General features: G+C 34.2%; 2 protein-coding genes across 4 annotated transcripts in view; one reads left to right on the top strand and one right to left on the bottom strand.

Annotated features, from left to right (window-relative positions):
- Positions 1-1107, bottom strand: part of LOC144976586 (uncharacterized) — a 21083-nt gene extending 19976 nt beyond the window's left edge. Inside the window, exon 1 of the mRNA XM_078920882.1 lies at positions 754-1107. Within this exon, the coding sequence (XP_078777008.1) occupies positions 754-780 (27 nt within the window). The 5' untranslated portion in view covers positions 781-1107. The remainder of the gene's footprint in view (positions 1-753) is intronic.
- A 3551-nt stretch (positions 1108-4658) lies between these two features.
- On the top strand, positions 4659-14003 carry LOC144976592 (uncharacterized). Of its 3 annotated transcripts, none has more exons than XM_078920890.1 (8): positions 4659-5057; positions 6487-6660; positions 7645-9321; positions 10282-10370; positions 10985-11144; positions 11979-12184; positions 12414-12644; positions 13042-14003. In XM_078920890.1, the coding sequence occupies exons 2-8, from the start codon at positions 6492-6494 to the stop codon at positions 13600-13602; spliced, it is 3093 nt and encodes a 1030-aa protein (XP_078777016.1). In that variant the 5' UTR covers positions 4659-5057; positions 6487-6491; the 3' UTR covers positions 13603-14003. The 3 variants fall into 3 exon arrangements, with proteins under 3 accessions (XP_078777016.1, XP_078777027.1, XP_078777022.1); XM_078920901.1 differs by having other exon boundaries at positions 4854-4928; positions 13042-13729; XM_078920896.1 differs by lacking the exon at positions 4659-5057 and adding an exon at positions 5666-5749 and having other exon boundaries at positions 13042-13729.
- Positions 14004-17412: the final 3409 nt, after the last annotated feature.

A 17412-nucleotide genomic window follows, 5' to 3' on the forward strand; every position in this document is an offset into this window, starting at 1 on the left:
ACAAAATATCAAATAAATTGGAAACAAAACCAATGCCAGGTGACCGAATTTAGCCCCTTTCGTTCCATTCCATTTTCAATCACTGGCCTTTATAAAAATTTCACTCAATGAAATTGACTTTAAGCACTGTAAACCACTCTAAATACTAATGAATTAACTTTTAACAAGTGCTGTTGGATTTTGCTCTAATCTTATATTATACGTAACATTAACAATAAAAACTTGAGCATTTAAATAGCACAATAGCCACTAAATGTACTCTAAGCGGTTTACCAGGGATCCCTAGCCAACAGCAACACTTAACATGTAGGACCAGACATGACGTCTGTTAGGCGAAATTACAATGTTTTTTTTTCCGAAAGAGAAAACGATGTTAACAAAATACCAAATTCCAAATACCCATGTTAGACTTGGGTACGATGAGAGAATGTGAGTAAAGAGCCTTTTCCAAAGATTAAACTATGCACCGCTTAGAGTGGAACTCGAATCCTGGACCTTTTGATCCGAAGACAAATGTCATACCCCTAGACCACTACCGCAAGACATTAACGGTAGCGATGTGACTCAAGAATGAATGACACCAGAATCGCATCGCTGTCACCACACTGTAAACGATTGATTCTACAAATATAACATTTTAAAGCAGAATAGATGATTTGGAAGAAAATAAGTTTCGCAATTAAAGGGTTAACAACAGACCAAAAAAAAAAGGAGTAAATGTAAGATGTGTAAAAGTGCAATTGAATGACTTACCTTTCCTTGTTCTTGTTGGACACTCATCCTTGCTTTTTGTTATTTTCCTAATTTTTCTTTCTTATTTTTTTTATTTAATCATCCCAATCGCTAATTTTACATATCACTTTTAAAAGGTGGCAAAGTTGATTTTATTGTAATCAAACTCCAAAGATTTATTTTTGTCCAGAAAAACACGGCTGTTAGAAAATTTAGATAATGCTGTGTTATATTTACTTATCTTCTTATTTCTGTGTTCTTAAATGTTATTCTCTGGTGTTTGCCTGCTTACAAGGAAATAATGAATACAATAACGTGACCTAGTCAATAAGGGTTGTTATAAATTAAATGCATGTCGAAAAAGAAAATAAACGGGTGGAGAGTTTAGGAGATTTATATAAATTCTGGTAAGTCTTCTTTATATAGAAAGAAGGTAGGGAATTCCCCTCCAATTTGACGTCACATGAGGCAGGTAAAAAAGTCTAAAAATAACACTAACCACAAAATCACGACTTTTACGTGTCTTTCCATTGTCCGTGAGAAGGAACCCGGACTGATATTAGTCAAATACATGGAATGTAGGTGGATTTTTTTCTTGTAAAACTGGCAATCATTGAAGGGACCATCATGGTAGATGATGTAACCCATTTTAAAACAGTCTAAGTCAAATTTGTATGATTGTTGCTCTAAAACTTCGTATTATCAGGGGTGCCTTTAATCATTGAAGACTGATAGCTAAATTTATCAAATTTAAAACTCTTTATGATTACCACATATATTACGCTAGAACTATGTTAATAGGAAGTACAGACTTTCGTCATGCGCAATCATTTAATAGTATCATGAATTGAATATCTCTCTTCGATTTTACTTAATTATGTTGAGCAAAGATTCTTTTCCATTTTGTAACAATACAATAAATTGTTTTCTGACTTTACTTATTCTCAGCACAGTTCATTTGACACAATAATAAGAAGTAGAATTTTATAAATTCCTGTAGACTGAATCTTTCGTTCTCGGCTTATCGTTCAATGATATCAAATTTTATAATTATTAATTTTATTTGTTTCTACAAAATAAGTGGCACACGATTCCCTGGGTTTTTAAAATGTTTCCTAACTATTGCTTTTTACGGCCAGCTGTACATAAACTTTCCAAAAACAACTCAACCATGACGGTATGGATTGGTCAGTAATAGGATTGATCCTGCTACAAACAGGATCTTGTGATTGCATTGTATGATAACCACACATATGGAAAAAGACCAACGATCACCTGGCCAACAGCAGTAATCGGATGTAGTTATCAAATTAAACTGATTGGTTTAATTGTTCTGCACGTATTCTCAAGTGGAGGAAATCCTGAACTAACTCCATCAACAAACACTACAATACATGTGGTCTAAGTGCACATATTTACAGGTCTGATGACCGAATGCAATTATGGGCTTGATTTTATGGAAAATATTTTACTTTGGTTATAGAGTATTTCTATTACAACAATGGGCCCATAACAATTTGGGTTATCAAACCTGCAAAAAAAATGCACGTCGTATGTGACGCATTGTCTCAAATTGGTATTATTTCGGGGTGTGCCTGATGCCAAAAATGATTTTTAGACTATACCGGTCCGAAATGCCAGATATTATGCTTTGTCTTTCTTATAAAAAATCTTTTGTCCTGAATAAAAGATATAACCTAAACTTAACCCAATTGTCGTACATAAGAATAAAAATCCAATTGTTTGTGTCAACACCACCCGGACATTAGTCGTACCAATTTATGAAGACAGGTCACGTCAATGTAACATAAAATAACATCTGATTGGTGCAGGCGTGAAAGGTACACGTACCTATATCGACGCAGGTGTTTCTTATTATTCTCATTCATTTTCTTGGAAAACGGGTAGATAATCGTGTGGGACAAAGACACCAGAAATGTGGGTTCTAAATAATTCCTAAGCACGTTGTTCAAATTTTATATTTCTGTACGGGAACTATTAATAGTTGTAGATATATCTAGTCGTGACATAAATTGCACCACCCACTGATCAATACCTCCTTCCAAAAAAGAAAAGCTGTCCTTAAGTCGGGGGGGGGGGGGGGGGGGGGGAGTGACCGAATGGTTAATACATATATGTATATATTATATATATATATATATATATATATATATATATATATATATATATATATATATATATGAGTGTTGGTGGGTACTCGTAGGTACGAAAGTGCTCGATAATGATGGTTAGAGCTAATATAGAATGCAAATTGTCACTCACATTTTTTGTGGCCGAGACGATTCGTCAAAAAATGTGAGTGACAATTTGCATTCTATATATATATATATATATATATATATATATATATATATATGTATGTATGTGTATATATATATATATATATATATATAATATATATATATATATATATACATGAAATGTGTGGTTGAAATGAATATATATATATAATATATATATATATATATATATATATATAGAGAGAGAGAGAGAGAGAGAGAGAGAGAGAGAGAGACAGAGAGAGAGAGAGAGAGAGAGAGAGAGAGAGAGAGAGAGAGAGAGAGAGAGAGAGAGAAATTGATACTCGTATAAGCAGAGTCGTGTCCATACCGAATTCCATTTATGCGCATATCAGTTGTTTAAAGACTATTTTATCATAATAAAGATCGACCGAGTAAATGCATTTTATGAGCTGAAAGACAAAAAAGAAATTATTTGCAAAATGATTAAATAAGTTCAGAAGTTCCATTCGAATAAAATTCAATCCAGTAGCTATCTTTAAAGGTAAAAAGGTGGCCAAAAGCACATATTTTATTAATTAAATCGTCACATTTCGTCACAACGAATAAGTTGAATTATGAGTAAAATACTAAAAACGTCTCCAAAATGAATTGATAAATTAAATAGTTCAGTAACCTCTTCAAAAGCTGTCCGAAACATCTGAATTTAGATCTGATCTAAACCAAAATTTTGGAGAAAAATGAACCCGAATAATCATAACCTATTAATAGTTTTCGAAACCATTCTTTCTTTGTAGAACATAATACAATTTCAACATTTCACCTGTACAATTTCTTCTCCCCTACATTCCTTTATTTTTCGTATTGTGTTAAATCAGTTTTTCTTATTAGCTACCTTCTTTCACCGTCACCCTATTAGTGAATCACTTGACCCATAAGGAAAAGTGCCATGATATGTTATGGTTTGTTTGGGGATTTTTTTTATCATCAAACTGGCTACCGAGAAATTTATGGGTAGGGCTTTGCGATTTCTGGTAACTTATCCCTCACTGATTCTTGCTCTAATAGACCATTTCTTTTATTATCATTATTATTATTATTATTTATTTTTTTGGCGTCTATATTGAACTGAGAATGCATTCGGTTTGCTTTGACATGTGAACGAGAACAACGAATTTAAATCTTTATTTTGGCAAATTTACTGTTCTGTCGTAGGTCATAGAAGTCTCGGGTTTAAGACCTTTTTGACAAGATGGAGTGAGCAAGGGGGAGGGTCATTCAAATCTATCGATATATGAAGTAAACTTTTAAAAGTGAAAATTTATAGAAGGAGGCTTTTCATCATTTTATATTTTAAGTGGAAAGCATTTTGTCGTATGTGGCAAAACGTAATATGGATCAAATACCAAATATATAATGATATTATCTGTTTTTATCCAACCACCTCTACTATATATCTCGTTTCCATTTATTATGAACTTGCTATCTAAAAATCTGCCCTTACTAGTAAATTAGTCATAATTCTCTTTGTCTACCAAAACAGGAAAACCCCCAATTGGTGGATGTCAACAGGACCTAAACGGGCTATGAGTTAAACCCGGATCAGTAGCGGGGCAGCATAGGGCACGCTACCATTATTTTAATACCTGTGGTTGCTAATCCGGTGTCTATATTCAGAGAGCACACGTCATTTTCAGCGAAAACTAAAAGAAAACTGCGGTTGAACAAAACATTACCCTTCATTTGTCTCGCGCGCCTCTTATTTAAAGCGTGTGTGTTTTTTTATAAGATTAAAATAAAGAGAAGGGAGAATTGATATTCAAGTTAGAAAAAGATACCCTTTATTAAACTCATTTTATTGTTCTTAAAGCTAAGCGGAAATACGCACAGTTTCATTGCAAAAACAACTCATTTTGACCGTGAAAAAAATCAAAGGTAAACAAGTGTATTTTTGTTGATTAACTAAGCTCTGAGTGTTTATAGTTACTGCTGTTCATTTGGGACCGAAATATTACACGAGACCTTTACATATTCAATATTGGGAGGTGTGTTGTGAAAAACGATGTGAGTAGATTTTTTAAAATGTTCATATTCAGCCATTTTAAAATATCATTATAATGTTATGGTTGTCTTCTTTAAAATTATGATATGCTTTACTATTTATGTGATTATTATTGTAGACCTAACGGTTTCATCTTTAATAGAAGGACTCGGTGCTCTGTAAAACCCGGACCTAAGTGCTGTTATTGCGCTCTTAGTGATAATGGTCTTGACTGGGTGCCGGGTTACGACGTGCTCTAAAATGCTCATTGTGAGTTTCGAGATATCTCCGTATTATGGTGAGCAGCGTGGCTCTGCGGTACGGTCTTTGCATCATACCCGAAAGGTACCGAGTTCGATCACCCGCCGCTGCATTGTGTGGCCTTGAGCAAATCACCTCGCCCTAGATTGCGCTGCACTGCGGCGGACGCCTGTGTTATTCCAGTCTTCCCTTGGAATAGACACTAGAGACAAATTTCCGCTATGGGATACAGAAAGAGAATTTTATTTATTTTATTATTTTTATTTCATACCATGCACGCCCTCAATGTGTTTTCAAGACCAAACGATTAAAATTGCATGCTTTGGTTGCTTTCTGTAATTTTGGAATGATACATAAACCTGATCCTCAGAGACTGTTGTGATGATGGGTGCTTGGTTTTTTCTTCGTGACTTTTGAAAAATAAACTTCTTGGTAACTGTGACGTCATCAACAGGTTTGATTGTTTTCTCTTACATTCGAGTATTAATTTTATTTCTATTTTCTTACAGACGCAAGTAAGTTATTTTAAGTGTACATATCTTGTGAATGACGATTAATGTATTGATTCACCTAGATAGTGGTTGGGAGAGGGGAGAGACAGATAGATAGATAGATAGATAGATAGATAGATAGATAGAGAGAGAGAGAGAGAGAGAGAGAGAGAGAGAGAGAGAGAGAGAGAGAGAGAGAGAGAGAGAGAGAAAGTAAAACCACAACTTTTTGACGAGATACAGCATCATTCCTTACTTATTCATATCAACTCTGGCTTTTAGCTCTCGTGCAGGATAGGATAATTGATAATTTTCACATTTTCACCCTTTCACGTGCATATCTATAACGAAACACTTGGGACCGTGAAAATTAATGTTATGTAGATATAATATTACTATAATATATTCAAAGCGACGTGCATTTGTTTGCATGTCTGGTAATCCAATTCCTTATGCGCTCATTGTTGTAATGGAATTTTTTTTTTTAAATGTCGCAAAATATTGTCCATTACTACAATGTTAAACTGGATTCAAAAGTGTGTTCGGATGGCAGACCTGCATATATGAACACATCGATTCAAAGCAATTTTGATTGAAAAGGAAAGGGTGACAATAAAGATAAAAACTAATAATAATAATAATCACTTTTTTTGTTACCATTTTGTTTCCAATAATTTGTCTTTTTCCTTCCCTCACATAGTCAAAATGTTGGGAATTCGTCCCTCCTCTGCCACCATTGCCACTATCTATACACACTTCATCATTTTTCTGGTCGTCTCCGTCTTCACCTTCACAATTCTGGACAACACCCTGCCTATCCGACTAGGCTATGGAGCATGCCTGATAGCACTTTCACTTGCATCTCTACTTTTCAGTAAGTTTTTAGTTATGCTGTAATGAAAATGTTGCTGCTTGAAGCTCGAAGAAAAAAAATAACGATAAGTATTGAATTATAAGCTTCAATTTATTAGACGAAGACAGATACTGTGGACGTTTCGGGTTTCCCCTTTATCAACAAAACAGGATGAATGAAACACCACAGACGAATGAGATAATGTGATAGTGGCGTTGTTGAGGTGAATAAACAAAAACAGGATGGAGCAGGAAATATATATTTTCAACTTAAAGTCAAATTGAATACCATGAATCTTACTAAATTTCATTATTAAAATTTTTATATTTTTGTTTATTATTATTTTATTTTTAATTTCAGTTTAGTCATTATAAACAAAAACCTTTTCTTCAAATTAAAATTATTTTCACTTCATCAAATTTCATAAGATGGAATGTTCGGGAAGACATAACAAGAGAAAGGAAGAGAGAGAGAGAGAGAGAGAGAGAGAGAGAGAGAGAGAGAGAGAGAGAGAGAGAGAGAGAGAGAGAGAGAGAGAGAGAGAGAGAGAGAGAATACAGACAAAATGATAGATTGTGATTGCCCCACATTGAACTTTACAGATCATTCCCATTTAATGACGACGATGATGATGATGATGATGATGACGACGATGATGATGATGATGACGACGACAACGACGACGACGACGATGATGATGATGATGATGATGATGATGATGATGATGACGACGATGATGTTATTAATTTTAACAATAACAACTATAGACAAATATTTTTATATCCTATTAACAGTACCAAGCACTGCTTGATGCGTTTTACATCTCTACACAGAAGTATCCACACTTAGGTTAATAAACACATGTACACACACACACAAACTCAGACATACATACACTCCCATCCCCACCAACACACAAACCAAAATGCAATGCATTGTTATGAAGTACATTTATTAGTTATCTAAATGCGTTTACAGGAGAGTTCACCGCATTCTCATCCCCAGGTCTTACATCCCAGGATCCAACAGAAGCGTTGTTGAGGTCGTTTCTTATGACAGTCAGTGCCATGTGGACCTCCATTGGCGTTTTTCACGTGGTGGAATCTTTTACCGACACTGATGTCGCCGACTCCGAGGCTTTGTTTTCAGGGTATCTCACATTTCTGCTGACTTCTGTGTTCTTTATCTTCGGAGGTTTACATCACAAAGATAAATTTACAGCAATTTTGGCTTTTGGTATGTCTTTATCTTGCATTTTCGAAATTGCATCGCTCTGGAAACCAGTGCGGCGAAGTGCTGCCGCTTACTATCTCCTCTTGGCAGCAATGACTCTTTATCTTATAATTTCCAAATTAGGGAATCGTTTCAGAAACAGAGAATTAAATAAATCGTTTCGAGAAGAAGGGAGTCAATCCAATGATTACATTCCTACAGCACATGCAATGAATGTCCTCGCTGCTGCTTCTTTTGCTTGTCAAGCCACAGGCATTTACAGTGAACTATACGTGGCATTTAGCTGGGTGATCGTTGCTGGTATCTATCAACTAATTTTTGGAATTGTTGCTGTGAGAAGAAATCACATATACAATGCGATGTATTTCTTTTTCTATGGAATTTTCTGGATGACCAACGGGTTCAATCTATTTGTTAAGTTTTCAACTCAAGAAAACATTCCGCACCATACAGCTGCTACAGTATTATATTTCATCATATTTGCAAGCGTTGCAGGGATGTCTTTAACAAAAGAATGTTATCAAGTCCTTCAAAATCTTGTGATGTGCATTTTTTGCATCTCTATTTTAGTCGACGCTGGGCGTTACTCATTTGTTAATGTTATGGGTTGGATCTTTTTCATATTCTCTCTGTACAGTCTTGCAGCTCATATCTCAAGAGTTCAAAATTCCGGCTGGAAACTTCCTCTTGGAGTTAGACTACTCAGTACCCAGCAGCTCTATGATGCTATGATCCACTCGAGTAAATATTTGGACCGTCGGGAAAAACGAAATAAAAGTGGTTTGTCTACTGCTAAGAGTAATTCTACACTATCTATTGATTTTTCTATGGGGTACTCTCGTTATGCTAGTTTTGATTTGGCTGGTTTTGCAATCAACGCGATAGCAGCTCTTGCTATTGTTTGGATGCCACAAGGTCTTTGGATTCTCCCATGGTCTATCGTTCTTGGAGGGCTGTCAAGCATGGCTATTGGCTCTTTTTGTTTTTCAAAGGGTTTGTCTTTTGAAAGCTGTGCATTCTTCACGTTCGGCGCTCTATGGATGATTTGGGGTCCTGCTAGAGGATTTGGAATTTTTGAACAAGATAATTCTGCTGCTGTGATTACAGGGTGTGTTGGGTTCTTGGCTGTTGGGTTACTGCTATTAGGACTTTCAAGTGTCATTAACAAAGCTTGGAGTGCTGTTATGTTCTTTTTCAATCTCATCGTGATTGGAATCTTGCTCAACGCTGTCGGTACAAAAGGGGCCTTTATTTATGAAATCGTTATTTCCATTTTGTTCGTCATTGTATGTGTATATTGTTTTGTAGCTTTTGCACTGAAGTCTGTTTGGGGGCGTGAAATTCTGCCCATCGGTAAGCCGTTCTTTGAAGTCAGCTACTTGCACTCTCAAGGAGCAGAGGCATACTGGGCTGAGGGGAGAAAAGCAAGTGGAGTCAGGGCTATAGCAGGTAATTTGTGTCTCTTAAACTGAAGATATGTCATTCCTTTGCTTATCGTACACATATTATGGTGCATATTTTCTTGGAATATTACGCCCTGTGAAGGAACTTTATCATTCTTGTTATCATCATCATCATCATCATCATCATCATCATCATCATCATCATCATCATCATCATCATCACTAGAAGCAGTACTATCATTAATTTGCACTAGTTTAATGCAACTAGGTGGCATTGAATTACTTGGTTTAAAGGGTTGCAATTTTTATGAAATCAAATTGATAGTGAGCTAGGTTGCTGATGGAATGCATGATAATAAGTCATAGTATTGTGCCTGTGTTTAAAGCATTATACAAAACATTTTCACACAATATTGAGAGGCGATGCTAGATTAGCAATCAATTTAGATATTGCAAGAGTTACGGCAGTTATCAAACAGGATACTTTTACTGTATTTTTGAACATTTGGTTCTAAAAGACTTGCGCACTTTGACACAGCATTTTAGTGTGCATTGGACGTAATAGAAACAGTGATCATACGCCATATATATGAAATGGTTTTTGACCGATTCCGGGGATTTTATTGACCCAAGAACCGAAAGACCCAATCTGCCATGCCTTTCCTATGGGTTAATAAATTACCAATTTTTATTCAAAATCGTATTACGATGACACTAAGTATCTTACCGGTATTTTAATAGAAGCAAAGAAGATGTGATTTATTTGATTGAGATCACCAGAAAATGGCACAATTGAAAACATGACGTTGAATTAAGATTGATTCTTCATCTCTGTCAAGCAATGCATGTGTGCCGACAAACGTTTAGACTTTACATCAATGCTCCGAAAATATTCAAATGTTTTCATGTTAGATAATAATTAACTACAAAGATTGGAAATAAATTCGAAAATGAGAAACAATTTATCAAACGACACTCTTAACAAATACTATTCTTTCAATGTCAGATATTATGAACAAAGGAGGAATCTGTGGAATTCCGACCGACGTTGTGTACGTCCTCGTGGCGGCCTTAAAGTTCCCTGCTGCTATTGAGGTAAGAATCGGAATTTTTCCTTCTAGCTTTTGTCTAAAAATCTAGACAAACCGACTGATTTTGGAAGGCTTTCAGTCTAACCTTTAAACGAAAAAAAATATTCGGGTTTCATTATTTCATGACGTATGACAATATCTTTTTAGGAATATACTTTTTATGATAAGAGGATTGACTTTGTTTTCGTTCTGTTATTTTGTTGTTTTCTTTGTTGTTGTTGTTGTTGTTGTTGTTGTTGTTGTTGTTATTGTTGTTGTTTTGTCCACTGGGCTGCATTCTATAAAAATGTATTGATAGCAACAAAAAATAATAAACAAAATAAAAACAAACAAACAAGATCCCATAAAACGTGAGCTTTTACTCTAGTGCAATATCCAAGCTAACGTAACACTTCATAATTTGTAGGACCATTTGTAAAGCCTGTATGGCGCTCTTACAATGTTTAAATGACAAACACACAACGCTGTTGATAGTCACCAGCGTAAGAGCCTCCCACAGCGGGACACAATCCAGGACCTACAGGTCGTAACGAGTGTCATACCACAAAAAACACTCAGCCGCAAGTACGCTGACTTTTTAAAGCCTGTGATAAATAAGCTCATTTATATTTTCTCTAGAGAGCATACAACACCAAAAAACTGGCCGGGGACAGACCAATGTCAGTGTGGATTTCCAAATTAGAGCAGATTGAAGAGGGAAGACCTATATTCGGAGACTTGGTGTGGGGACTAATGAATGAGATTTGGCCTTCTACCGTTAGCCTTGTTGTGCCGAAAGGTAAGTGCAACATTCTAAATTAGGAAATGTTGACCTACATGTGAAAGAACAAAAAGCAACAGCGTTCTTTTCTGGATTTTGTGACTCGATGGTGATCACCAGAAAATATCAAAAAATGGAACAATACGAATACTTGTTACTTTTTACATTATAATATGTGTTTTGATAGCGCTTCTTCAAACATTTTACGAGGTGAGAGCTCACAATTTGGCACTCTTATCATGACATTTGTGCGAAACAATTTCCTGACTACAAATGTATAAAATATATTTATCAAAATAATTACTTCAACTTCATTTTGGGCAATCTTCCACCTTCGATGAATCTTGTACAGAGAATAAACAACTCAGGAACACGTTAATATTTTCTGGTCTCTACTTAGGTTTCCTTAAGCTATGTGGCTATGTAGTCATGTGGTATGACACCCGACTTCGGATCCAGGGTTGGAGTCCTCAAATTCACTCATTTTACTCAGGTTTAAAATGAGCACCTGGCCGCCAACAGCGTTGTCTCTTTCCAAGAAACAAATGTAATATCGCCTAACAGACGTCATGTCTCGTCCCTGTTGGCCTTTTATCCTTTGTAAAGAGTTTTGAGCACGTTTAGTGGATACTGCGCTATATAGGTGCTCAAGTTTTTGGGATTTTTTCTCTCTTAGTGATTTGCCTGAGAATGTATATTTTTTTCTATTTGGAGGCATGATAAGAATGCCTTAAAGTAAATGATGATGCATTTTTATCAAATAATTTCCTTTCAAGAATACTTAAGATACTTTTGTAACGGGAAAACATCCAATCATTGGCAGCATTTAACACACACTTGTTTTCCCAACAGGTGATTGGTACACAAATCTTGGAGTGGGTGATTCTGGCAAATATATCGGTCGACCTGACAGCATTGCATGCCGCATGCCCGACAACACTGTGACCACACATCTGATTGACCAAACAGGACCGATAGCTGTGACTTCTGCTAATCCAACAGGGGAGGCAGACACAACCCACCATCTTCAGGTTTTGGCTAAACTTGGACTGAAGAATGTAAGCATGATTTTTAGCTGTCTTGTTCCAGACTTATCTGTTTCATAGATGTCTCATTTTATTGAACTATTTTAATGGCATGTAAAATTAAACGATCTAACTCTGACATGATCTAAAAATGGGTGCAAACATCGTATAGGAAGGTATACATACCAAAACTTACTCAAACTTTCTCATCTAAACAAAACTGGACATAACAAAACATCAATAATTATTCTCATGTTTCCAGGTTGATGGAATTCTGTGCTCAGGGCCGTCTCCAGAAAACATGGCGTCTACAGTTGTAGATTGCAGAAAACTAAACGAGGGGAAAGTAGGTTTCTTCCGTATTGGCGTTGTTCCTCGTTCTCATGTTGAAGCTATGGTTGCCAAGGTTAAGTCCTATCACGACGGAAGCATCTTGCCCTCAATTTCTATGAAAGGTGTCGGAAATCGATTTCATGTGAATAAAGCGTTTGAGGTAAGAAAGGCTTCCTGGTGACATTTCATCAATGTAAACAAATTCTTGGTAATTCTAAATATTTTAAGCAATATTAACATACGTGAAATACCTTTTGCTAATTACATCTCCCCATTTATTTGATAAGTTATTTATTAGTTTAAAATAACTATGGAAGGCTTACCAACAGTTCATATATAAAAAACATAATTTTTGAATCGCGAAAATTTTCCATGTCTAATGATTTAATGTATGATGTTATTTTTTTCATTGTTGAGATCTAATGATGTGCAACGGAGCGATAACAGGTATTAAATGAATACATTGATCTATATTATAAAATTACGATTCTTTCATGTACTTTGATAATACTTTTTGAATACTTTATTCATTATTCACCATTTTCTGTCTTTTGCAGAGCGATGAAACGGTTGACGCTGATACTGAGAATGTTACCCCAATCACCACCGACACTATCACAAATTTCACTGCAAACAGTTCCAACAAGAGTCAAACTGATAATAATGGTAATCAAAACGTTTCACAAGACTCAACCAATACCAGTTTTGCAGAGTCAACAACAGAAGACGATGCCAATCTTATCAACGATTCAACAGCCAAAGACAGTGGAAGCGGAAGCATCAGACATTTCAAGAGCTACGAAAATGAAATGAATTTAACTCATGAACTCTCAGGACATACAAATCATATTTATGAATTCCTGGTAACAAGAGATGAAGACGATCAGAAGTCGATCTTCGATGAGAAAATGATATCTAATCTTTCAAATCAGTCATTGCGTTCTCACTCAACAAACAATTATGTGCCCATGCAAATTAAAGGAGTAGGCTCAGCTTTGGAATTGGTTTCTTCTAAGAGTGTAATCGGCGGTTTCCATGACGAAAGGGACGCTGAATTTAAGATTAATCCTCTTTTCGAGCACTCAACTCTTGAGACAAACATGGAATCGTCGGAATGAATAACTCGTGACTGTAAAGTTCTCTTGTCGATAGAATGACATTACAACCACATATATTAAGATATTGGATTTGAAATTCTTCAAATAAAGTAATGAAAGAAAAAATGATCTGGAAGTGAGTTTTGAAATACATATTTTTATGAGCTGACTGTCATCGATATAAATCTGGGTATCATTTAAAATCTTTTGTATTGCTGATCTTTTCCAATTTAAAATTGTGAAGGATGTACGTGTAGATGTCAAGATTTGTGTGGGATTGTCTTGTGTGTGTGTGTGTGTGTGTGTGTGTGTGCGTGTGAGAGAGAGAGAGAGTGTGTGTGTGTGCGCGCGTTCGGATGCGTCATAGAGGAGAGAGAGAGAGAGAGAGAGAGAGAGAGAGAGAGAGAGAGAGAGAGAGATAGCAAACACTAAAGAATTATAATTTAAATGGAGGTTATTGTCATTTTTCATATTTGTTTTTGTGTGTTTGTGTTGGTTTGTTTGTGTGTGTGTTTTTGTGTGTTGGCATGCATGTGTGTGAGAGTTTGTGTGTGTGTATGTGTGCGTGTGTGTGTGTGTGTGTGTGTGGTTGCTGCTTTCGTTGTGGAATCTATATGCCAGTGTTTTTTCACTGAGATCACATAAATATCAATCCGAAGCACGTTTTGTTCCTTTAACAGTAAAAAATATTTATTAGCTTCTTTTTTCCAGAAAATAGGAATAATAATTTTAATAATAATAAAATATATAATAATAAAATATATATATATATTAAAATATATAATATATTTATTATTATTATAATTAATATTATAATATATAATATATTAATTAATTTTTTTATATTATTATATTATATATATTATTATTATTATATTATTATTATTATTATTATTATATATTATATTATTATATTATATTATATTTATTATTATTATTATTATATTATTATTATTATTATTATATTATTATTATTATTATTATTATATCATATATTATTATTATATTATTATTATTTATTATTATTATTATTATTATATATATTATTATTATTATTATTATTATATATTATTATTATTATTATTATTATCATTATCATTATTATTATTATTATTATTATTTATTATTATCTATTATTATATTATTATTATTTATTTTATTATTATTATTATTATTATTATTATTATTATATTATTATTATTATTATTATTTATTATTATTATTATTATTATTATTATTATTATTATTATTATTATTATTATTATTATTATTATTATTATATATTTATTATTATTATTATTATTATTATTATATTATTTTATTATTATTATTATATATTATTATTATTATTATTATTATTATTATTATATCATCTCATCATTATTATTATTATTATTATTATTATTATTATTATTATTATTATTATTATTATTATTATTTGATATAGCAACGGTATCCACAAATAGTGCTCAGAGGTACTTTACAATAGTTTTTTGATATCACACAGGTTCACTCATTCGACTACAAAATCACCACACCAGTCACTCACATAATATCTTGTTCGAAATTCAAATAGAACCACAATAAGCAAAATGAAAATGATTGGGTTTTAGAAGCCGTTTGTAGACTGGCAGACTTTCACATTGTCGAGTTTTTGTTGGTAAAGAATTCCATACAATTGGAGCCGAAAATGCAAAACCACGCTCAGCAAACTTTTTTCGTGGGATGTTTTTTTTTCATTAGCCGAGAGCTGGTGGATCGCAGAGATCGAGTTGGTTTACATTCCCTTACAAGGCATATAAATATTCTCTTGAAACAACACAATTTGTCCTGGTCATTAAAACTGTGATAAAGAAGCCCATAATTTGCGCTCAGATATGATATGATAACAGAACGCAATTTATAGGTCTGATTTAACATTAGTAATGGACAATATTTTGCATTGGTGTGAGAGTATTCCATTACAACAATGAGCCTTTAACAATTTGGGTTATCAGAGCTGCAAATAAGCATACGTCGGGTTATACAAATTTAATGCTTCTCCTCGGCCTCTGAGAAAATTTGAACATTGTAAATTTATGTTACATGAGTAAAAACACTTTCTACGAACTAAACTTATGTTCTTTTTTTTTTTAAGCAGCTTTCAAGACCATTGAGTGCTTAAACACTAGATAGATATTGTATTTTAGTTACTGCATAATATGAAAAGTCCTTTTAAGCATTCATTAGAACTAAAAGTCCATTAGAGACATATTTATTATTGTTGCTTTCATTGTTGTCATTTTGGTTGTGATTCGATTTAATTTATTGATAATTATATATTTGTTCACTTCTTTTTCCCCTCATGATGTCTTTTTGACAAGATGCAGTAATGCTGTGGTCTTCCCAAGCTCGTGCTGAGAGCCTCGACTTTAGAGTAGTCCTCTCAGACCAAATGGTCGCCCTTTGCTTATTGTACTTTGTAGAGGTGTGCGAAACACGTGTGGCATCCTGCTTCCCCTCTCCACATTCACAAATGTCTTTTTCTGCTATCTTTAATGCTTTATTTTTTCGCTTAAATGCTGACTTTTTAATAAAAGTGACTTTTGAAACATCTTAAATTTTCCATTTATCATTATTTATTCTGGGGCTTATATTATCTTTCTTCTTTTGTGCCTCGGTGGAGGGACTGGGGAGGGGGGTTGTTCATGTTTTATGCGTTAATTTTTTTAGGCTGGTGGCTCAGATACAGAAACAGACAAAAAGACTGAATTTAGATTTCATATCAATTTCCCAGGCCCCTGTCTACCCAATATTCTGCCGTCCTACTCAAAAGAAAAATATCATATTTTAAAGATTTTTATCAGAAAACTCTTCCTTCAAATTTCGATGGATTATTAAAATGACCCTCACATTGTCAAAAGCTCTCAAACCTGGGAATTTGATAAAGTCCCGGGTTTGAGAGTTTTTGACAAGATCAGGGTTATGTGACGGACGAATTTAAGGCCAAAATTAATTATGTGTTTTTTTCAGATTCCGGTCGGATTGTATTATCTATTTTGGTCTAGATTATTACAAAGTACTTTATCCCATTCAAATGACTTTAAGCTGCTGAAATGCTGACCATGTAAAAAAAGATAAAAAATAAAGATCAAAAACCATATTCTGTGCCGTGCACCAAATAAAGATTTTTCTGAGTATAATTCTATCTGAATACAACCACGGACCTTAGATGAAGCCTGAATCGTATTGCTTTGAATGATTTCTTCTTGGAAATGGTTACGACGGTGGATATACCCTATATTGAAATAAGTAATCTGATAGATAATAGGATTCAATAGTATGATGTCTCGTCCACCCAGCAAGGAGTAGCTTGGTTCTAAACAAAGAAAATCGGTACTGTTTATTCTTCATGCTGGCTAGAACTTGTTCATATATGATGTGATCAGAATGTATAAAAGTCAAAACATGATCAGATTTATAATGTTTTTCTCCTCTTGACTTACTTTCGAATGTTACTTTTAATAGATCTTAAGTTAAAAGTTCCAATATTAAGATTAGTCCACATCAGGTAAAAATTAAAGATTCCACACAGTGAATAAATGGAAACATAAGACTATCCACTGAGCCGAAGCTCAATGTCAACATGTGTCAGCCATGGATACACTTTTATGCTCGTCGGAGAAGTATTTCATAAGGGCGTCCACCATTGTTCCGATAGTTTAGAACAAGCTACTAAGTTTCTATGCGTCATTACTAGGGAAGTGGCGTCACGACTGTTGAATCCTATTACGTATTCGTAAGTCACCTTGGATTTGATCTGAACCCCGCCGTTAAAGTGTTATACACCAT

This window comes from Berghia stephanieae, chromosome 1 (genome assembly GCF_034508935.2).
Source record: "Berghia stephanieae isolate SIO BIC M18660-M18661 chromosome 1, UCSD_Bste_1.3, whole genome shotgun sequence".
NCBI classification, from domain to species: Eukaryota; Metazoa; Mollusca; class Gastropoda; order Nudibranchia; family Aeolidiidae; genus Berghia; species Berghia stephanieae.

Coding starts and splice junctions, on each gene's coding strand:
- LOC144976592 (XM_078920890.1), top strand. CDS start 6,492: ATGTTGGGAATTCGTCCCTCCTCTGCCACCATTGCCACTATCTATACA. Junction 6,661..7,644: donor ACTTGCATCTCTACTTTTCA/GTAAGTTTTTAG, acceptor TCTCATCCCCAG/GTCTTACATCCCAGGATCCA. Junction 12,645..13,041: donor ATGTGAATAAAGCGTTTGAG/GTAAGAAAGGCT, acceptor TGTCTTTTGCAG/AGCGATGAAACGGTTGACGC.